Below are 24180 nucleotides of genomic sequence, written 5' to 3'. Positions count from 1 at the left end.
GATTACTGCTTTGCACACTCTTGGCATTCTCTTGATGAGCTTCAAGAGGTAGTCACCTGAAATGGTTTTCACTTCACAGGTGTGCCCTGTCAGGTTTAATAAGTGCAATTTCTTGCCTTATAAATGGGGTTGGGACCATCAGTTGCGTTGTGGAGAAGTCAGGTGGATACACAGCTGATAGTCCTACTGAATAGACTGTTAGATTTTGTATTATGGCAAGAAAAAAGCAACTAAGTAAAGAAAAACGAGTGGCCATAATTACTTTAAGAAAGTAAGGGCTATTTGACCATGAAGGAGAGTGATAGGGTGCTGCGCCAGATGACCTGGTCTCCACAGTCACCGGACTTGAACCCAATCGAGATGGTTTGGGGTGAGCTGGACCGCAGAGTGAAGGCATAAGGGCCAACAAGTGCTAAGCATCTCTGGGACCTCCTTCAAGACTGTTGGAAGACCATTTCAGGTAACTACTTCTTGAAGCTCATCAAGAGAATGCCAGGAGTGTGCAAAGCAGTAATCAAAGCAAAAGGTGGCTACTTTGAAGAACCTAGAATATGACATATTTTCAGTTGTTTCACACTTTTTTGTTATGTATATAATTCCACATGTGTTAATTCATAGTTTTGATGCCTTCATAGTATATATATGTATATAGGCGGAAACGGACAGCACTTGCTTGAGAAAGGCTCTGTATTTTGAGCCGAAACGTTGCCTCACTGTGCCACTGTGGCTCAATAAATTATTTATTTTTTCTACTGGAAGTTCTGTCCGTTTCCGCCTATATCTGTGGGTAAGCAGTGACTCCCCTGGACATAGCACCCGCTGTTTATGGTGATAATTGGTGCTGCCATATTTTTCTTTTTCTTTTATATATATATATATATATATATATATATATGTATATGTATATATATATATATATATATATATATATATAAATATAGAACTCTATATATATATTTATATAAAGCCCTAACTGCCAGTTCTTCTTTTTTAACCCCCCAAAAATATGAAAAATTGCCAAAAAAATCAGCACAAATAATCCCAGGTGCTGATCAGGCAGGTACGCACTAAAAAGCACTTGGCGGTCACAGCTCGCATGCAGAAAAAGTAATGCAGAGCTGGAAAATGGTAAAAAAAAAAAAAAAAAAGACCCAAAAAAGTGCACGGACCAAATGGCGTCCGTAAAAAAAGGATAGGGGACAGGGGGGCTGAGGGATTTGGAACAGCTGCATTCTTCTTTTCAGCAGCAAAAGGGTTCGCAGTGGTGGTACACCACAAATCCCAGCAAGCCACAGCAGCACAGAAAGGCACAAAAACTCTCTGCATGCAGTCACGAGCTATAATGGCTGCATGCAGGGAAGTGCAGCCTCTTCCTGTGCAGATATAGCGCTGCCATTGGCTGGAGCTTTGTTCCAGCCAATCGCAGCGCTGGCAGGGGACCCAAAACACTGGTGTCCCCTGCCTCTCCTCGGATGTGACTGGTGCTGACAAGTTCCGCATTGGCCACCGTTCCCTGACCTTCTCCCACCCCCCCACCCCGCAGCTTCTGACAACTTTCTGCGGTGCGATGTGCCGGTCTCATTGATCGGCCAATCGTAGCGCTTGGAGCTGCAGGGGGGCGGATCGGCACCATGCCGGTAAGAGCAGCCATGGTGCCGCAATTCCACCCCGATCTTCCCCAGAGCCCAGCAGACCTCATGAAGTACATATACGTCATGGGTCTTTAAGTCCCGTCCAGATATGACGTATATGTACGTCATGGGTCCTTAAGGGGTTAATGGCCTGTTCTCAGAATGGGTCAGTTACATCGCAACCCTGCCCATCAGCTATTTCAGAGTAACTTTGGCACCGGAAGCCTGAAGTGAATGGGAGCAGCATTGCGTTATCAACTCTGTCACAAAATGGATGAGGCTACTCTGAAACTGTTGATCGTTGTGCGTGAGGTGTGTCTGACCACTGTAGATCAGATACTGATGACCTATCCTGAGGAGAGACCACCAATATTAAAATCTTTGAAAATGCCTTTACAGGGGTTTTCTAGGCATGTGTACCACGTATGTTTCCTAATATACACTCTGCCAATACCTGGCCCATTATCTCAGACGCTGTGGCTGGGCTGCTGGGGTGGGACTTGTTGGTTTTAAAAGAGAAAATATCCTCAGTTTAAGGGCTCGTGCCCGTGCTGTAGACTGCAAATTGTGGTCCGCAATGCACGGGCACCGTCCGTAGGGCAGGCGCATGGGGATTGCAGATCCATTCACTTGAATGGGTCCGCGATTCTTCCGTTCCACAAAAAGATAGAGCAAATTCTATCTTTTTGCGGTGTAGAAGCACGGAACAGAACCCCAGAAAGCACTCCGTAGTGCTTCCATAGTGTTCCGTCCCGTTCTTCCGTTCTGTACCTCCAGATTTGCGGACCCATGCGGAATGGCCACGGAACAGTGCCCGGAAACGCAAATGCGGTCCCCAATACGGCAACGGGCATCACACGTTCATGTGAACGATCCCTAAAATGAACTAATCTCAAGCTGCTGCCAACAGCAAACAATCCATCATTTCATAGTGCAGGTTGAAAAAAATCCAAGCTGAACTCTGGTTACTATGGGCAATGCCTCCACTAGAGATGAGCCAATCTATTTGCATATTCGGACATTCATTGCAATTTTTTAGACACCGAATCAAACCCAAATCTGTTCTGGTTCGATTTGGACAAATCTTTTAAAACAGCTCCCAGCGCATAAACAATCAATAGTGTTCGGTCACCACCACGCAGGAGGTAATTGCAGTCAGTTGCGGCCAAGCGATAACCACAGTTTGTGGTGGCAACAATAAAAGTAGATACAGTTACACCTGATGCTGTATCAGACCAAGGAGACAGGTGAGGGAAAATGAACATTTTTAAAAAAATAACGAAATGAGATAGAAGCTTTTCATTAAAAATATGTGTTTTAGAGGACTAGAGGGGGCCATATATCAATTTCCAGGGAAATTAGAGCAACTTTGGTTAGGAACTAATAAATTCGGACCCGAACCGAACTTTTTGAAAGATTTGTTGATTCTGATCCGAACCGAATCCTGCAAGCTCTAGCCTGCACCTTTTATTTAGACTAGTTTCCATTAAAGGGGTTGTGTCACTTGTGTCACTCAGCAGGTGGCCTTTATCATGTAGGGAAAGTTAATACAAGGCACCATTGGATTCATTTTTCCATCATATTATACACTGCTCATATCCATGGTTACGACTACCCTGCAATCCAGCAGCAGTGGCCGTGCTTGCACACCATAGGTAAAAGTGCTGACCTCTCTGGTGACCAGGACCGTGGGAGTGCACATCGGCTGGTGATTTTTTCTATATTATGCAAGCATAGCCACCGTTGATAGATTGCATGTTGGTCGTAACCATGGAAACTATCAGTGTATACTGTGATGGAAAAACTAATCCAGTCAGCAAAGGAAGCAATATGGACAATCACAATACATTAGTAAGTGCCTTGTATTAATTTCCTCTACATAATAAATGCCATTTGCTGAAGTGAGACAACCCCTTTAATACCACCCATTAGGGATAGTTATAAAGCTGGATACAAACGACATGTGAAGTAGTTGCCCATAATAACCTCTCATTTTTAATAGGCAGTTTTCTAAATAAAAGTTACAATCAAATTGGTCACTAGGGAAAACTGTTCCACATGATTAAATTATTGAGGAATTAGTCATTGTTTTGCAATCATGATTAATGTAACTGGGTCAACCATTCATGTTGGACCCAGTTTTGACTTTTTTCATTTTATATCATTGTACTCTAGTCATAGATATACAATTAGTACTGACTAACAGAGAGCACTTATACAAAGTTGTCCCGGCCATATTAGCCCAGTCATGCCATACATGTTTAGTTTCAGCGAAAAACAACTGAAACATGTATGCATATTGGCATCTGAAAATTGATTCCTTAAGCAGTAGACATGCCTGGAGAGCATTCTTGCACAACTCTTAAAATCATTTGCATGACATAGTTACATGGGTCATCAAGTTTATCCTTTTTGTACCTACAAACCTCCAATAGGCCCAGATTCAAACACGACATTCCATTTTGCCAGCCACTGCTTCCTATGAATTGGTTTCCAATAACCCAATAATGCTATGTCCTGCATATACAATGGTGATAACCATAAATATTATCCTCAGAATCATGTCACTGGTGAGCCTGAGGAACCATAAATCTGTAAGTCTGAGTGTGGGGAAGGGCAAGCATGGACTTTATATCTAATACATAGTGAAGTTCTGGGACCTTGCATCAAGTATGAAGCACATGCAAAATCCATTCAGATGCGACCATAACTGTATCAGAAGGGAACAGGCTATGTATTCTAATGTTCTCTATATTGTTTATATTTTCCAGTCTCCAGACTTTTTCCAGTTCTGGCCTGGAGGAGCTGTTCAACCTCGGCCAACACAGGAGTAAGTATTCCTTAGATCATCTGTCTTTCACCTCTATGAATGTTGTCAGGCTACTTAGATCACTTGTCTTTCTCCTCTTTAAATGTTATCATATTCTTTATAAATTTTCTTGCTATGTCTTTACTTTCTCTCAGTCAAGGGCATTGCTTTGCAACTTGACCTAGCCTTCATGTGACTGCGTCTGTAGGCTTCTCATTTGCAGCTGCCTCCACCATAATATTTCTCCTGATTTGGAGAAGAAGCAAGTCCTTAGAGCAGGGCTTGACAAATTTCCTTGGAATCTAGGAGCCAGCTAAAAAAGTTAGGACCAAGGCGGAGCCGCATCATAAAGCCCCCAGTTGATGCCCCCATAGTGCTCCCCCCCACTTCTTCATAGATCCCCCCAATAATGCATGCCAGTACATAGGGCCCCCAGTAGATGCCCCATAGTGCTCCTTCCCCTCTTCTCCATAGTGCCCCCATAATGTTCCAGTATTTAGGGCCCCATAGTGCTTCCCCTCTTCTCCATAGTGCCCCCCATGTGGTGCCAGTATACAGGGCCCCCATAGTGCTTCCCCTCTTCATAGTGCACCCCCATATTGTGCCAGTATATAGGGCCCCATAGTGCTTCCCCTCTTCTCCATAGTGCCCCCCATAATGTGCCAGTATATAGGACCTCCATAGTGCTTCCCCTCTTCTCCATAGTGCCCCCCATATTGTGCCAGTATATAGGGCCCCCATAGTGTTTCCCCTCTTCATAGTGCCCCCCCATATTGTGCCAGTATATAGGGCCCCATAGTGCTTCCCCTCTACAGCTCAGGCGGAATTCAGTTGGTAAATGAGACTTACCAAAGTCTGAAACAGCTTTTTCACTGCTGAATACTGGAGCAGACACTGTAGTAAATGTGCCCCCTAAACTAGAATGGCATCCAGCCGCTGGACAACTACCGCCTTGCCTCGTTTGTCCATTCTCTCTCCTAGCCACTAGGTGTCAGCAGTAGGTTTTTCTTCGGCTAAGCTTCCATTCCTGCTAGTAACACCGCCGTGCAACAGGGGTCGCTGTGATTTCCTGCTATGAGCCCAGTGCAGCGTCTGCTTTGCTTCGGGCGGGCAGCTCCTCCGGCCGCAGTGCGCTGTGTGTGTGCGCGGGCCGGTTTCCACCATGTTCCGGAAGGTGCAGCGGGTGAATGTGAGGAAGCCTCTCCCCTGCTCCTCCGCACCATTCATCTGTATTGCTGTCCTGAGGACGGCGATACAGATGAATATGGAGATGAGTGCTTCCACAATGGAGGGCCTCATCTCCACTCCTGCTGCCTCCGGACAGAACGGGCCCCCCTCCGGCGCTCCGCATCTGTCGCCCGGGCACCTTTGAAAACGGGCTGACAAATACCCAAGCGCCAGGACCAAATTCCTGATCGCCATGGCGACCTGGCGCCTGGGATTTGTTGAGCCCTGCCATAGAGCCTTTTTATGATCACATCAAATAACTTTTATAGCATTGCTTTATAACTGATCATCATATGTCATTTGACATCCATTTGACATCCTGGCTTTAGCTAGGATACCTTTCTTTAATGTCGTGTTCAGTTTCTTTTTCTTTCTTTCATATAAACTGCTTCATGGAGAAAGAAATCAAAGGTGAATTGGTTTCCTCCTTCTTCATACACTCATGTTTATTTCATTATTTGTATTATTTTCTTTAGTGTTAAGCCGTTTTCCCAGCCTCCATATCCCCTGCAACCTGCTGCCCCCCCTCCTCCTGTACCAGGTACCAATGAGTTCATAAGCTTATTTTTATATTTTATCTTTATTACTTTATGTTATATTATTTATTTTATTATACATACTATTTAGTTTCCATTTGTTTTGACATGCTGCTTTTTCCTTTGTGTATCTTATAAACACCCAGGCTCGGATACATGGCAATTTTGGTGGAAAATTATTTGGCCATGGTCTTTCTCATTATCTCAAGAAGCTGCTGCATAGATGTGACCTGACATCTATATACTTGTGTTTCCTATAACTTTCCTGAAGCATGAATGTTGCACAGCAGTGCTGGGTAGAATTTGCACTTGGCTGCTATGTTTCCACCTGATGCTGTGGAAGATTGATAGGCATGATAGGCTGTTTCTGGTATTACAAGAGTCACACAGATTTTTGCAAAAAACTAATTCGAATTCCATAAATCCATTGAAGAGGTATTCTAGCTTTTGATACTGAAGACTTAGAGTATCTCCTGGTTAGGTTATTATTATCAGATCGGTCAGGGTTTGATATTTGGGATCCCCACCGACAAGCTCTTTCAGGCAGCTACCGGAAACTAAACAGTGCATGGAGGCAGAAGCAGAAGCCTCCATTGTGTAATGGCCTTGCTGGCAGCTGAGCTCCCATTCTGCTTCTGGTTATGTCCACTCTATAGATTCTGGTGCCAGCAGCTGATCTGTAGAGGTGCCAGATGTTGGATCCCCACTATTCAGATTTGATGACCTATCCTCAGGAATACTGGAATACCCCTTTAAGGTTTTATGTCATGTTAGATTGCATAATGTTGCAAGGTTTGCCCTGTAGCCTGAGCTTGAATCCCAGTGACATACTGACTTCAGATGTCAGTTATTTTAGTTTTTACGTTACTGTAAAGTATGACAAATTTAACGTGTAGGTTAATTTCATAAATTCTATTATTGCTACTACTGTACAAATCTACCTGCAAGCTGTTATAAAACATCCTCCTCCTTGCATGCCAGCTAATGGTGATCATTATGGTGGTCATCATTGGCTTGAAATAGTGTTGTCATGAGCCCAACCTGTTGTATTGTAGAGCCAAGTAGATATTTAGACGTACTTGCTGGATTTGTTTTAACTAATTTTCATAAATTTTAGGTTACAATGCAAGTCCTGCCAGCCTCTCCCCAACAGGCCCCGCCTGGCAAGGCCGTTCTATTGGAACGCCGAAACTTCGCCTTGTTGAATTCATGGCTTTTATGGAACAACAAGGAGAACCTGATGCAGTAAGTATAAGATCGAGGTAGATGACTGAGGATAGATGACTGAGGCGACAGCTTTTACACTACAGATGTATATTCAGCCAACCTAGAAAAGTTATAGTTTGTGTACCGGTTTTATAAAAGTAACTTGTACTAACTACTTTGTTTGTCCTTGAACTCTCCTAACAGTATAACAAGCATCTGTACGTACACATCAGTCAGTCAAACCCCTCTTACAGCGATGCATTATTGGAGTCTGTGGATGTGCGTCAAATCTATGACAAGTTTCCAGAAAAGAAGGGAGGACTTAAGGAACTCTACGAAAAGGGCCCCCCTAATGCCTTTTTTTTGGTCAAGTTCTGGGTAAGATTGGCAAATGAATTATTTTATATACAATTTTTTGTACAGAAAATTGGCTTTGACCAATATCACTGTCACTGTTCTAGAAATTATTTAAGGTTCTTCATAGTTGATTTTGTTGCTTAAAAATGGAAGATGTATTAAAGGGATTATGCCATGATTGGTGTAAAAAATGAGAGACGTCATATAGTACATCTGTTTCTAACAAGGCTAGAACCAGCTCTGTACGTCTCATGGATCCAGAGATCTACCCATTCATTTCTCCAGTTGTTCTGCTAGATTTATTTCGGACTGGGAGCTCCAGGAGTGATTTTTCAAGGGGCTGTGTCTTTTCTGCGGTAGCTCTTTTCCTGCAACAGCCACAGCTTCTAAGATCTGGCTGGTGGCAGTTGAAGATTTGAATAAGTTTGTGACCACCTCAGTAAAGTGGACAAAAATTAAAGGGGTTGTCTGGGATCAAATTTTAATTTTTTTTATGTACTCACAGTTAACAGGTGATTCTAGGTCCCCCCCCCCATATGTTTTAAGGTATTTTTGCCATTTCTACACTTCTCCAGCGGTCCCCCGCGCACTGTTTACATCTCTGTTTATTTTTGCCTAACTTCCTGCAGCTCTGCACTGTGGGTCCCAGCGCGGCATCATGTTCTTTCAGACGACTCTCCTCTCCGCCATGACTCCACCCCCTCATTGTTATTCCGCCTCCTGCCGCAGATCGCCATGTCCTCCATGCATCTGCTCCCCTTGAATCATATTCAGCCTGCTACCACACATTTTTCTTCCCCCCCTTAGTAACGCCCCTAAACTTCTCCTGGCTCAGTCATAGTTCCCTTGCCTCCTTCGTTGTTAACAACACGCCCTGCCCAGTGACGTCACCGGACCGGAGGGGCATGGCTTAGCACAATCTGTTGCCGAGCGCTCTGCATAATGCCTGCGGCTAATGGTGATGTCACCGGGCTACCTGCGAAGCGGAAGAAGCGGCTTTGCTCTTCAGAAGGGACTCGGTACATAATTGAATGTGAGAAAAGACTCACTTCCGGCTGAGAATTTGTGTAATGAATACGGGGCATCAGAAAAGTATGGGAAAGGTAGGACAGTCATGTAGGAGATATTTATGTCCTTGTTAAACAATTAAACCAAAGTCCCCAATCCCGGACAACCCCTTTAAGGAAATAAACAAATAACAGGTGGTGCCATACAGATAGATGGCTATATTCAATTTTTAATGACCTGCAATTACAAAAGTATTTAAATGTAGGCGCTGGTTTGAAAAATGTTGACTATTTTTCATGACACAGCCCCATGAAGTAAGTCTTGTTTCTTAGATACAAATGTAAGGCCCATATTTATTTATTTATTTATATTATGCACTTATATAGCGCTACTATATTCCGAAACACTTTACAGACATTACCATCCAACTGTCCCCAATAGGGCTCACAATCTAAGGTCCCTATCAGTATGTCTGATATGGACATACTGATATGTACGTATTACTGATCCTTGTGCACAAAGAAAATGTATGGACTCATGCCGTACCTCTGATTGTCAGTCTGCCTTATGCCTCTTTCACATGTCAATGATTCATATGCATGTAATGTCTGTGGTCTGCACAGACCGCACACATATTCATTTACTATAATGTGTGTATTCATACATCAATGGTTTACCATCGACCGTGGATCTGTGGTGACACCACGGAAGCATGACCTATTTTGTCCGTGACTATAGATCCCTCACGCACATTATAGTCTATGGGTCCATGAAAGCCATGGACACAACATGGATGCCATCCTTGTTTGCTATGTGGTTTTCAAGGATCGTTGCTACAAGATGCTTTGGAAACTAATTTTCAACCTAGCAGTGCCTGTGAAACATGGATGACACAAGGACTGAAAATAACGGAACCACAGATCAAACAAGGATAGATCATGCACAGTGTCACGGATGAAACATGACCGTGCCATCATGGACATGGCATGGATACAGACGTGTGAATTGTTTTTAAAGAGATTGTCTCACCATAAGAACTTATCCCCTATCCAAAGGATAAATATTTGATCAGTGGGAGGCTAACCATTGGGACCCTCACTGATCATAAGAATGAGATGCTGGAGTCCCCAGATCTCGGATAACTCCTTTACTAAAGTATATTACTTTTGAAAACTTATTTTAGATGCAATCATCTTGCAACAGTATGGGGCTGGTTTAAAATTTCACAAAACAAAAAGTATTGCCATGTCTTGTATTGACTTTGTATTTGATTTTTGGACAGGCTGACCTCAATACTAGCATTCAGGATGAGCCAGGAGTATTTTATGGTGTCAGCAGCCAATATGAGAGCCCTGAGAATATGACCATCACTTGTTCTTCCAAAGTGTGCTCTTTTGGGAAACAAGTAGTGGAGAAAGTAGAGGTGAGTATTGGTTATTTTTGCACAAGGTCAAGCACATGTATTTATTTGTATGTAGCAGAAAAACTATTAAACATTAGGAGTCAGGACATAACAATGCTAAAAACTCAAAGGTTGCATCATGTCCACGAGAGGTACAGTATTGCCCTCAAATGAACCTATTAGAAATGTCCATTAAACATTTGATTAGTTAGGACCCTTTTAACCAAGGATCACTGAAACTATCCTACCTAATAAAATCCCTGTGTTCCTGCGCTGTGTCCGTGCGTGTGTGCTGATTAGCGAAGTTCGCATGCGCAGCGCACTGGGCAATAAACACATGGTGCATCACACGCTGCTTCGGACCGCCCACAGCAGCGTGCGCTCCTTTTGCCTGCTATCTGTGAATGGGTGTGCACGGCATCTCTGTACACACTGATGCTGTGCGCTCCAGGGCACCAGCACTGAAAGGGTGTCCAGCAGTAAGATAACCTGCACTTCACCCAGTGGCAGACAATACCTCCACCCCTACAGGGAGCTCTTTTTGCCTGCTATCTGTGAATGGGAGCGCACAGCATCAGTGTGTACAGAGATGCCGTGCGCTCCCATTCACAGATAGCAGGCAAGAGGAGCTCCCTGTAGGGGGAGGAGGAGGGCGAGTATCGCCTGCTGCTGGACTAAGTGCAGGTTATCTTATTGCTGGCCACCCTTTCACTGCCTGTACCCTCGAGAGCACAGCATCCCTGTAATACTGTGATGTCCTGCGCTCCAGTAAACAAAAACATCACTCCTGTACCCTGGAGGAGACGGCATGGGAGTGTACAGAGATAGGGTACGCTCCCATTCACAGAGCTGGGCCGATAGCAGGCAAGAGAAGCTCATTGTCCCATAAAACAATAAGGGACTCTGTGTGCAGGCCACTGTCCAAGGCGCTGTTTCACTGCTGTGATGGCATGGAGGCGCTGGGGGAGGGGGACATGGCAATGAATGGTATGGAGGCACTGGGGGAGGGGGACATGGCAATGGATGGCATGGAGGCACTGGGGGAGGGGGACATGGCAATGTATGGCATGGAGGCACTGGGGGAGGGGGAAATGGCAATGGATGGCATGAAGGGGCAGATGGCACTGGGGGAGTGGGGAACATCGCATGGAGGGGCTGATCTGATGGCAGTGGGGGACATCACATGGCAATGGATGGCATGGAGGCACTGGGGGAGTGGGGGACATGGCAATGGAGGGGCTGATGGCACTGGGGGAGTGGAGCTGAAGGTGTTGGGGTGGGGGAGAGCTGAATGCACTGGGGGCATGGAGCTGATGGCACGGGGGGAAGCTGATGGCACTGGGGGATTGTGGAGCTGATGGCACTGGAGGATAGTAAAGCTGATGGCACTGGGGGGAACTGATTCACTTGGGCTGATCGCACAGGTGAGAACGAAGGGTGTTGGGGACTGATGGCAGGGGGTCTGATGAGTTTTTATAAAGGAAAACAGTCTATTAGTTCATTTTTTCTTATTAGAATACTCGATTAATCGTAAAATAATCGGTAGAATACTCGATTACTAAAATAATCGTTTGCTTAAGCCCTAGCACCGACCAATGAGCAAACGGTGCTACACATGCTCCCCAGCACCGCCCACACCAGCGCGCCGGCAAGCAAGTCGGAGCGCCGCAATTTCAGTCAGTCACATCACTATCAGTCATATAGAGAGGAGCCCCTGTCAGCAGTCTGACCTACCAGTCGCTACCAGCAGTCTCAGCACCAGCATTCAGTGCCACTATTCAATGCCACTAGTCAGTGCCAGCACTCTCAGCCACCAGTCTCGGCTACGAGCCACACAGACCAGCCAGAGCCACAGCCATCAGTCAGTGCAAGCAGTCTCAGCTGCAGCCAGCACTCTCAGCCACAGCCAGCAGTCAGTGCCAACAGTCTGAGCCACAGCCAACAGTCTCGGCCAGCAGTCTCAGCCACAGCCAGGGGAGGGCTGTCAGCCTTAGTCCTGGGGGGGCAAATCCAGTCAAGTGGCCCATTTTTAGCCCCGTCCATTATTAAAAGCCCCATCTACATATAATAGGCCACTCCCAATGAACACCGTACAGCTGAAATTCTATTGTTGAGGCCTGTCTCTACACATCAAACGGAGAGGGTGCACTGCCTGCTTCACATTACACAATAATGCTGCTCCGCTCTCCTCCCTCCCCAGATCCTGCTCAAGGCTTGTGGTTCCCCCCACCATCTGCCACCCGCCCGTGGCCTGCTGCCCCCTTTGGCCGTCCTCACCCAGCTCTGAATCCTCCTTCTGCAAATGGCAGGGGGAGGAGCCTGAGCATCTCCTCTCCTACATAGCGCCACATACCTCTTACATCCAGTGAAGTCACCTTTGTTGTAGACGTTCTCTTTCTTTATCTTCTCCATTCAGACCAAACCGCCATGATGATTTTTCTGCCATCTCCCATCTCTGCCGAGATTGATAAACAAACATTAGTTTCCCACATTTCCATCATCTTCACATCTTCTGAACACCCTTTCCTGCCACCCCCAATACTATGCTGCAGAAACAGTGAAATACTACTACCACACAGATAGTGCCCCCTTCAACAATTATTGGCACACAGTGCTCTAAAAAATAACTGCGCCCAGACACTAATAGTATAAAGATAATCTCCCCAAAAAATAATTGTGCTAAGCTGATACTGTGCCAAGTAACATGCTCCCCAAAATCCCACCAATAGAAATAATTCTCTGCCAGACCACACTTAGTAGTAATAATGCCCCTATAGTGCCCATACTAGTAATCATGTTCCTCATAAGCCCCCCAGTAGTAGTAAAGCTCCGCATAATACCCCTATTAGTAATAATTCTCCCTATAATATGACAGTACATGAAATACCCCCACTTAGTGCCCGCAGTTGAGCTAATGTCCCCATAATGTATGTCAGTATAAAATACCCCTATATAGTGCCCCAGTAAATGCCCTCATAGTGCTCCCCTTCCCCATAGTATCCCCCATAATATGCCAGTAAAAAAATGCCCCCAGCAGATGTCCCTAAAGTGTTCCTCTCCCCCATAACGTGCCAGTAAAAAATGCCCCTTCTTAGTGCCATCATATGCCCCAATAGTGCTCCACTCCCCCATAGTGCCCCGAAATAATGCGCCATAGTGCCGCTCTCCCCTATAGTGTCTCACATAACATTCCAGTAAAAAATGCCCCCTTAGTGCCACTAAATGCCATAGTGCCCCCCATAATGTGCCAATAAAAAAGGCCCCTTTAGAGCCCCCACTTCCCATAGTGCCCCCAAATAATGCCCCTATAGTGATACCAGATGCCCCATAGTGCCGCTCTACCCTATAGTGCACCCCATAATGTGCCAATAATAAAAAAAGCCCCTTTAGAGCCCCCAGATACCCCCATAGTGCTCCTCTCCCCCATGGTGCCCCCCATAATGTGCCAGTAAGAAATGCCCCCATAGTGCCCCCCCAAAATGGGCAAGAAATAAATGCCCCCAGAATGCCACCCAAAAAAATGGGGCTGTAATAAATGCCAGCTCCCCCCATAGTGCCAGCTCCTCTTCATAGTGCCAGCCCCCTGCAAAGAAAAAACAAACAAAAAAACACTAATACTTAGCAGCGATGCGATGCAGGCCTCTTCCGGCCTGTGTCCCTGCTGTGTGCTGCCCGGCTCAGGCGGCGCGATGATAATGACGTCATTGCGCTGCCTGAGCCGGCCTCTGATAGGCTGCAGGCATTAGTCCCAGCAGCCTATCAGAAGAACAGGAGAGGGAGATGCCTCTCCCTCTCCTTCCCCACAGCACAGCCATCTGTATCACTGTCCTGAGGACGGCGATACAGATGAATATGGAGATGAGCACTTCCACAATGGAAGCGCTCATCTCCTACTGCCTCCCCACCGCCGCCGGCAACTAGAACCAGGGCGGCCCAGCGGCTGATTTTTTTTTAGGGCAGCCTGGGGGGCAATTACCTCCCTGCCCCTAGTCCCAGCCTGCCCCTGGCCACAGCCACCGGTCAGTTCCAGCAGTCTGAGCCACAAGCCTCAGCCAGCAGTCTCCAGTCTCACCCAGCAGTCTCAGCCACAGCCACCAGTCTCGGCTACCAGCCACACGCAGCAGTCAGAGCCACAGCCATCAGTCAGTGCAAGTAGTCTCAGCCGCAGCCAGCACTCTCAGCCACAGCCAGCAGTCAGTGCCAACAGTCTGAGCCACAGACAGATTCTGTTGCCAGATTCAGACAGAATATTTACAAAAAATGTTCTCTATAAAGAAATTGTATAGAAAAATTTCAAAAGGTAAAGAAAAACCACATTTTTTTAATGAATATCTGCTTCAGATTTTGTATATTGCAGATTGTTACAAAGTTTTACACTAAGGCTATACTAATTATACTTACTGTATTGTGATATATACGTTTCCATTTTAATTTTATTATTATTTTACTTTTGACTTCTTGCCAAAATATTTTTGACAAAAAATAAAAAATAAAACAAGAAATACAATGTGGTCAAATTGCCTTGCTATTTAATATAGACTGTTCCTACTAATGTTTATGCACTACTGTTCTAGCGCCCATTATTGTAACGGGCTTAATGTCTAGTCAGGAATGTACCTATAAATGCTTATTCCTCATAATTGGCCAGTGTAAAGGTGCTGCTGATCACCCAAAAAGCGAACAAACACTTGCATGTTGAGCAGGGGCGTAGCTAAGGGCTCATGGGCCCGGGTGCAAGAGTTCAGCTTGGGACCCCTTTCCTTTAGCCTTCATGCTGCCTAACGACAGACACCCGCCCCACCTCGATGCCAAATTCTTGACCTAACCCCTTTCTTCTTTCTTCCAGCCAGAGGTGCAACTTGACCGGCATGCACTTTCTATAATACCAGTCTTTGGGGCCCCTTAGGCTCCTGGGCCCGGTAGCGACTGCTACCTCTGCACCCCCTATAGCTACACCTCTGATGTTGAGTGATTAAATATTTCATGCTGCATCCCTGTTCATTGGCATTATGTTTCCCTGTATAAATGTAGATGTGCTGCTGACAATAAGGAAACAGCATGGAGACAAATGATCATACTAATGTAGTAATATGTCTCTTATCATTTATGCATGTAGATGCAGCTAGCGAGCGTTGCTATGAACATTCATTTCTGATTGTTACCCACTCGTGTTTGCTCATGTAAATGGGCCCTTACTAGTAACTTGAATCGTAATAATAATATGATACATTTATAATGAGTTGTTAAGTTGATAACAATGGCTACAAATGAACCGTCTTGCATAATTCTTTATTTATTTTTTTGTTTCCTTTGGTCTACAGACAGAGTATGCTCGGTTTGAAAATGGACGTTTCCTTTATCGCATCCATCGTTCACCTATGTGTGAATATCTCATTAACTTCATCCACAAACTGAAGCAGCTTCCTGAAAAATACATGATGAATAGCGTTTTAGAAAACTTCACTATACTACAGGTAAAATGGTCAATATGATCTGGAGCATCTTCTTAATATAGTTTATATGCAATTGATTGATCATCATATAGAAGAAGAAAAAAAGACCCAGTGAAGTCAACTTAAAATCGTCGTCTTCTCATTTTGTTACAAGGGTTTCCCAATCCTGATTAAATTACAGGGTGTTGCACTGTAGGGTCTCCAACAAACCCTCTTTATCATTTTGTCAGTCTAGAAAAATGTAGACTTGTAATTGCTATTGATTTTTAGTTTGAAGCTCCTGAACCACAAATATTACCGTGACCTATCTCCATTCATCTAACAGTTACTTTGTTATACGGATCATCCACGTACAGCAGTATTATTATATATATATATGTATATATATATATATATATATATATGTTGTGGGGATTCGCTCTGGTAGTTGGCATAAGCGCGTGCAGTACAGAGGCAAAGTACAAGTTTATAATTCAAATGTCCATGTTTATTCACCCATAAGGTCAAACAGAAAACACTCTTTGCAAGGTTGGTGTTTGTTCACACCAAGTAGAAAGTTTGTGCATAACAAAAAAAATTCACCTTGACGGCGGTTCTGCCTCCAGCAGTCAAAATGCAGGCTTTAGGTGGCCTGCTCTCCCAACACACACTCAGCTTTTCGGCCCAGTACAGGGCTCAGTTCCCACACCAGCGATTCCCAGAGCTCTTCTGTCAGAGAGAGGTAATCACTCACAGCTGACACTTCTGGCTGTTTTTTTTTAATAGGCCAGTCAAGACCCGGCCTGGAACGTGGGGAGTAGTCACCAACCCATCACTTTGACTACTCCCAGTAAGAGCCATCCCGAATCAGCTATATAGCCATACTAAAATAGCAGAGTGTCAATCGGCATTCGCTGCCGCTGACACCTGAAAATACCGGCTCTTACTTCACCGAGGCCAGGAACCTTGGTGACACATACCTTCCGTCAACGACGGACCCTTTCGCCTTCCTACTATATATATATATTATTTTTATTTTTTATTTTTTTTATATAGTGATATCTATATACTCTATGCACTGATACCATTTTGGACTATACAGTAGTTTTAAATGACAAAGGATCCTTTTAACATCCTTTTTCTCTAGAACTCAGAATTATAAATAGTTCAATGATTGACAGGTAACTACAGTGGTGCTTGAGAGTTTGTGAATTGTGAACCCTTCAGAATTTTCTATATCTCTGCATAAATGTGGTCTAAAACCACATAATATTTTCACACAAGTCCTAAAAGTAGATAAAGAAATCTAACAAATGAGTCCAAAGTATTAGATTAATGTTTCCGGTAGTTGTTGATTAGTCCTACACATTGGCGTGGAGGAATTTGAACTAAGTCAACTGTGTTATGTTGGTGGGTTTCCCTACTTTCTTTTAAACCAAAGGTTCTATGTTGGTCTCACCCTTCCAAAAACAGTGTTCCAATGGCCTTCTGGCTTGTCCAGGTGATCTTTAGAAAACTGCAGATGAGCAGCAATGTTCTTTTTGGAGAGTAGCTGCTTTCTCCTTGCAATCCTGCCATGCACACCAGTGTTGTTGGTCTTGAGTCCAAAATCTTTAGAGGTGGTTTTGTAATCTTTTCCACTTATAAAACAAAGTAAAAAATAAAAATGTCCCAAACTGCTGCTCAGTTTTGAGCGCTGCCGGTTCTTAGTGAAGTGGGTTCTGTTCACACACAGTCTGTAAAGAAATAAAACTGTGCTGCTCTTATTCAGCAGTTGATGGTTCCGTCCCTAAAGGCACACAGAGAATTCTTGTGATATGGTCAATTACTGGTTATCTCGGCTTCCACAACAGTCAGTGCCCTTATCCCCTATAATATTAAGAGAAACAGCCCAACATAGTAAAGTACTGTAAGCTCTTTGTCTTAGTCAACTCTTTTATTATACTCACAAGTTGCAATAAAATCTCAGTCACATAAAATTCAACTCAGTTTTTTTGCCAGATATCTGTCAAAAAGATTGAGTTGAATTTTATGTGACTGAGATTTTATTGCAACTTGTGAGTATAATAAAAGAGTTGACTAAGACAAAGAGCTTACAGTACTTTACTATGTTGGGCTGTTTATCTTAATATTATAGGGGATAAGGGCACTGACTGTTGTGGAAGCCGAGATAAACAATAATTGACCATATCACAAGAACTCTCTGTGTGCCTTTAGGGGCGGAACAATCAACTGTGTAATCTTTTCCAGCCTGATGAGCATGAACAACATTTTCACAAATATATATATATATATATATATATATATATGATCAGACTCTGATAGATCTGTTGTTTAAATAAAACAGGTCACCAACTTATATCAGATTGCCATCCCATTGATTGAAAACACCTCACAGCCTTGATATTTGATCATTTTACTCACAAAATAAATTATCAAATCTAATATTTTTTTGACTCATTTGTTAACTTTATATACTTTTAGGACTTGTATATGAATGAGCTGAATTTGATACTTGTGAATTGTGTCCTTGACATATAATTTTATTTTACCTTTTTTTTTCTTTTATCTAGGTGGTTACAAATCGGGATACCCAGGAACTACTTCTTTGCATAGCTTATGTTTTTGAAGTGTCCACCAGTGAACATGGAGCTCAGCATCACATCTATAGGCTGGTCAAAGACTGAGACATAAAGAACCCTCCCCCATTACTCAGCCATATTTGGATTTGGTTGTTATTGGCAATCTTGATGGCATCTCATATTCTCCACAAACCTTCTGGGAACGGAGACTTAAAAAATGGGTATGGGACCCTTAAGTGGATGCATGGACATGAGGGGGAAGGGCCACAAAACCATAAAGACCTCACCCTAACAGAACCTTCTGTGTAATGTTTTGAGCCAAAAGGAATATATATATAAATATCTATATATATAAATATAAATATATGTTTGTGTGTGAAACAGTTTCCAAACTGTGGAAACCATGTAGAAGCCGCAGCTGTCATAAGGTGTTTTTGTTTAATTTTTAATGTTATTTTTATTTTTTACATTGTGTTGCTGCCAAGTGCATCAGTTCACGGTACGGCACCAATTTAAGAGTAAGGTGTGGAAGACTGAGTGAGATAGGAGGAGACTTGTATAAACACTCCTCTTTTCACTTATTTTTAATTTTTTACTTTTTTCTTTTAATCCAGCTTTTTTGACCCCACTGAAATGTAACTCCTGCACTTTCTGTGGACGAAACCTTGTAGCTATAGCCACCATTTTTTAGCCCACTAAATCTTTATTTTTTTGCAAATTGTAGGCTTGCACAGTATTTTAATCTGGTTCACCTTTCAGCCTTGTGTTATGTGGCCAGCTACTAAGACTAAAATGTCATATTTAACATATCAGGGAGTATCGGAAATCAAATTCTACTGTGTGGGAGGTTTCGTGCACTATCTGGCATTAAATCTCCATCATGGATTTGTGAAGTAATATGGAAGTCAGAAAGTGGTATTTAATGTGACTTAATAACTCTTAAGCAGTTCTACTTGCCAAGAAAATGTATATTTTTCAGAAAATAGCCAAGATCTGATTAAGCTTTGCCATCTGGGCCTGGTGATGTCTTGTTGAGTAGAATTAAAAGACCAATTGAAATTCTGCTTTTATTTTCAAGTATGTGTAAAATACTTAAATTATGGGATTCCTATAGTGGCACATCAACCACAGTAGAAATAATGAGAGACTGGCCTGCCATGAAGACGAATTGCTGAAGATGTTTTGTATCGACCAGCTGGACTATTGTAAAGTATTGAAAGAAATGTACAGTGACTCTTACACTGGTGTCACAAATTCAGTGCCTAAAACAAAAATGAAAAAGAGACATATATATTTTTTTGTATTGACAAGCAAACTTTTTGCCTCGGTGGATTTTTTTGTGCCATGAAAATGACAAAATGTACTTAACTGGCAACCCACATCCAGCATGTCCCTCCCAGCACTCCTGAAGAAGGCCAGAATGTGAATCGGATCAGTATTTTATGGGTGGATCTCATCTTTTAAATGCAATAAGTGGAATTGTATGAAATTGGAATGATGATAAGATTAGTATTTCTAACATTTCCAGCAACAGAATGGTGGGTGTGCAGATGTGAATGCCTGATACGTCCCTATAAACAAAATAAAAAATGGGCATTTAAGGGTCCTAGAGACTGTTTATTGGAGTTTCATCTGAACTGAATGTGCTCGTATAAGCCACTACTGCATGGACTTAACAGTCATTTTCAGAAAATATATGAAAAAAAATGAAATGAACAGCTTTAGGTCTTCAAAGATTTCACTGTAGGGAGTGCACAGAAAAGCAGTGTGAAGACACCATGCAGCAAATTGGTCAAACCAAAGATATACCTACTATGCGTATCTACTGATCATCTGTTCAGTTCTTTTTTTTTTTTTTCATTTTTGTGTACTGTTTTTTTTTTTTAACATTTCATGGGCACTATTTTATGTTCTTCGCAGTGAGGTTTGGTTGAAGCCAAACCAAAGCCACCTGAGTTTGAATTGCTGAGTGCATTACTGCATTGCTCAAGAACTTCCTGGTTTGAGATGTGCACTTGCAACCATTGTATACAATTGTGACATGGAGTTGACTTTCATCCTGTGCCATTGATTCTGCTTAAATAGGTCATGGTTCATCCTTAAGAATCCCTATATTTATTGTTTAAACCAAGTGGGAAGTTTACAGGAAGGAATATATGTGACTTACGAAAAGGCTAACAGGAAATGTGGACATGCATGTGGAAACAGATATTTATAAAGATATTTCACATCCTGGACATTGGGCAGGGTTAGCCATGAAATTAACCAAACCCATAGACGTTAAAGGGAGCCAAGCGCCTAAATTAATTGAGGAATTCACTGTTATATACTGTAAGAACAATATATATTATATATTAATTATGTATTGTCTAAATTTAAGATATTTGAATTGAAGTGCACTCTATTGTATAGCTGAGTGCAGTGCTCAGAAACAATAGAGAACTTCTTTTTATGGTTTTCAGAAGTTTTTCAATGGAGCTTCCTAATTTTTGCCAACACTTTGTGTGCCAAGAATACTAATTTATTCTATTGGAACATAACCTACCTCAAGTATCTTAAGTTTTGACTGGTTATAAAAAAGTCCTACATGTAGATTTGTAGTTTATTCACTAAAAATACATGGTTATCGCTGTTACTGGTTTCCCGTAGTGTGTCATGCATTGTCTATGAAAGTTGGTTTGGTGAAACTTTGGACGACACACTGACAAGGCTCATGTCTTTAGTTGGGTGTTTCAATTCCATACATTTTACATTCATAATAGATGTTTGAGGGAACAAAGTTTTAGGCACAGTTCTACTGCCATGGTGGATCTGTAGAAGTCGCTGAAGGTCCTATACAAGTGTAAACCTATTACGATAATTGACAGAACTTCTGGTAACAAGATGACAAGAGAAGGTGTTTAGTGACTCCATTTGGCATGACTTTTTTTTCCCTTCACTGGAGTAGATATGAATTTTAAGAATCATACTTTATTTGCTCTAATTTTAAGGAAAACCATTGTACTACACAGGAAAAAAAAAAAAAGAAAATGGTGGATTCTAATGTATGCCTATGTTTGTATTGTGAACAAAACTTTCTTAGTATAAAATTATTTTACAAAAAAATGGTTGTAGTTTGTGTTATTTCCCGTCATCTACTTAGTTGTGTAGGTTGAAAAAAGACACAGGGCCATTAAGTTGGGCCTTTCTCAGATCAATTATACATATTTAATTACAACCCTCAATGCCATTTGCCATTAGATAAGGATTACTGCTGATTACTGCCATTACTGTCTTTTGGGGGTAGGTCATTAAATAGTTTTACTGCGCTAACTGTAAAGATTCCTTTCCTGTACTGATGTCTATTATCACCCTTCTTGCAAACATAATGTATGTCCACAGTTTTTTTTTTTGTAAAGTCTTTGGGAAAGAAAATATTCTGTGCCTGATCTTTGTGTTACTCACACATAGGGTATATCTACACATGTAAATAACATCACATTTAAAGACCCTCATACATATTAATGGTGAACTATAGGTTCAGCCGACAAACCAGAAGTGTATGGGAGAGTTGGGAGAGATAAATGTTAGTCTAATAGTCGTTCGGCCCCCTTAAGGTATCATTATTCGAAGCTGAACAAACCTGACTTTTAGCCTCTCCTTATAAGATAACAAGTTTAATTAATAGTTTTTATTAAAGGGGTTAAAGCAGACATATTTTCTAATCTCATACAACTCATTTAATCAAAAATAATTTGTGCTCTGATTTTGTTGCATCAAAATAAAATCATGTCATAGGGGATTTTTGAGAAAAAGCTTAATTTTTGTGCCAGTTTTTCATGCAGTTTTTTTGAGCCAAAGTCAGAAGTGGATTTAAAATGAATACTATATAATGGAAGGACTTGCACTTCTCCTTCCTGCTGAATTCAGTCCTGTGAAACCATTGGTATGGCATTTCTCCAAAGTGTCCCAGGATCTGTTTTTCAACAGGTCAACACCAGGCTGCATGTTACTTCTGCTACTCTGAGTAGTGTTTCTGTACTTGTCTCCCATTGAGCACATCTGGGACGTCAATGATTAGCAATTGCAAAGGTAGCAGCGGATCTAGATGATTTGTGTGCCCAAGTGCATTTAGTGTGGCAGAACATTCCTCAGACACCCATTAATAACCTCACTGACAGCATGCCAAGGCATGTTAGTGCATATACACTCACCTAAAGAATTATTAGGAACACCATACTAATACGGTGTTGGACCCCCTTTTGCCTTCAGAACTGCCTTGATTCTACGTGGCATTGATTCAACAAGGTGCTGATAGCATTCTTTAGAAATGTTGGCCCATTTTGATAAGATAGCATCTTGCAGTTAATGGAGATTTGAGGGATGCACATCCAGGGCACTAAGCTCCTGTTCCACCACATCCCAAAGATGCTCTATTGGGTTGAGATCTGGTGACTGTGGGGGCCATTTTAGTACAGTGAACTCATTGTCATGTTCAAGAAACCAATTTAAAATGATTCGAGCTTTGTGACATGGTGCATTATCCTGCTGGAAGTAGCCATCAGAGGATGGGTACATGGTGGTCATGAAGTAACGGACATGGTCAGAAACAATGCTCAGGTAGCCCGTGGCATTTAAACGATGGCCAATTGGCACTAAGGGGCCTAAAGTGTGCCCAGAAAACATCCCCCACACCATTACACCACCACCACAAGCCTGCACAGTGGTAACAAGGCATGATGGATACATTTTCTCATTCTGTTTACGCCAAATTCGGACTCTACTATTTGAATGTCTCAACAGAAATCGAGACTCATCAGACCAGGCAACATTTTTCCAGTCTTCAACAGTCCAATTTTGGTGAGCTCGTGCAAATTGTAGCCTCTTTTTCCTATTTGTAGTGGAGATGAGTGGTACCCGGTGGGGTTTTCTGATGTTTTAGCCCATCCGTCTCAAGGTTGTGCGGGTTGTGGCTTCACAAATGCTTTGCTGCATACCTCGGTTGTAACGAGTGGTTATTTCAGTCAACGTTGCTCTTCTATCAGCTTGAATCAGTCGGCCCATTCTCCTCTGACCTCTAGCATCAACAAGGCATTTTCGCCCACAGGACTGCCGCATATTGGATGTTTTTTCCTTTTCACACCATTCTTTGTAAACCCTAGAAAGGGTTGTGCGTGAAAATCGCAGTAACTGAGCAGATTGGGAAATACTCAGACCGGTTCGTCTGGCACCAACAACAATGCCACGCTCAAAATTGCTTAAATCACCTTTCTTTCCCATTCTGACATTCAGTTTGGAGTTCAGGAGATTGTTTTGACCAGGACCACAACCCTACATGCATTGAAGCAACTGCAATGTGATTGGTTGACTAGATAATCGCATTAATGAGAAATAGAACAGGTGTTCCTAATAATTCTTTAGGTGAGTGTATTTCTGCACTTGGCGCTCATACTAGTTACTGAATAAATTGAATTTTTTTTTAACACATTTCCATTTTTTATTATTTACATATCATTAACATGTCTATTGATCCTGTGATTTCATAATTTCATGACTGTTCCTTCTGGGTGTTGCAATTTCTATCTTTAGGAGAGTATTTATACATGTATATACATCAGGGAAACACTACTGAGCAGTCTCTCAGTTAAGCCCCCTTTACACTGGACGAGAATCAGCCAGATAATCATTAAAGAGGACCTTTTACTGGTCCTGACATTATCATGTAAAAAGCTGGCGGTGTAGGGCATACTCATGGCATATGAGATCGCTTCCTATTTTCCCGATGCGCTGCTCTGTACTCCCCCTGGTCTCCCCCCTGGCATGTAAATCCATACCATCGCTACAGGGAGGAGGAGATGGCTGTGTTTGTCCAATCACAGCAGAGAGCGTCACAGCCAGGGAGACGGTGCGTTTTTTCCCCTCTCCTTGGCTGTAATGCTATCCGTTGCGATTGGGCAACTCACAGCCATGGAGAAGGAGACGATCCATGAGAAACACGGCCGTCTCCTCCT

General features: G+C 42.7%; 1 protein-coding gene across 4 annotated transcripts in view; it reads left to right on the top strand.

The window, feature by feature from the left end:
- TEAD2 (TEA domain transcription factor 2) overlaps window positions 1–21308 on the top strand; it is a 91607-nt gene extending 70299 nt beyond the window's left edge. For all 4 annotated transcript variants that reach the window (XM_044281653.1, XM_044281652.1, XM_044281650.1 and 1 more), the window contains 7 exons: window positions 4403–4461; window positions 6144–6208; window positions 7321–7448; window positions 7614–7787; window positions 10057–10197; window positions 15498–15650; window positions 18182–21308. In XM_044281653.1, coding sequence (XP_044137588.1) covers window positions 4403–4461; window positions 6144–6208; window positions 7321–7448; window positions 7614–7787; window positions 10057–10197; window positions 15498–15650; window positions 18182–18295 — 834 coding nt within the window. In that variant the 3' untranslated portion in view covers window positions 18296–21308. The remainder of the gene's footprint in view (window positions 1–4402; window positions 4462–6143; window positions 6209–7320; window positions 7449–7613; window positions 7788–10056; window positions 10198–15497; window positions 15651–18181) is intronic.
- The last annotated feature ends 2872 nt before the right edge of the window (window positions 21309–24180 follow it).

This window comes from Bufo gargarizans, chromosome 2 (genome assembly GCF_014858855.1).
Source record: "Bufo gargarizans isolate SCDJY-AF-19 chromosome 2, ASM1485885v1, whole genome shotgun sequence".
In the NCBI taxonomy this organism is placed as follows: domain Eukaryota; kingdom Metazoa; phylum Chordata; class Amphibia; order Anura; family Bufonidae; genus Bufo; species Bufo gargarizans.
The sequence above is the reverse complement of the archived record's forward strand: the minus strand, read 5'-3'. Positions and strand labels throughout refer to the sequence as shown.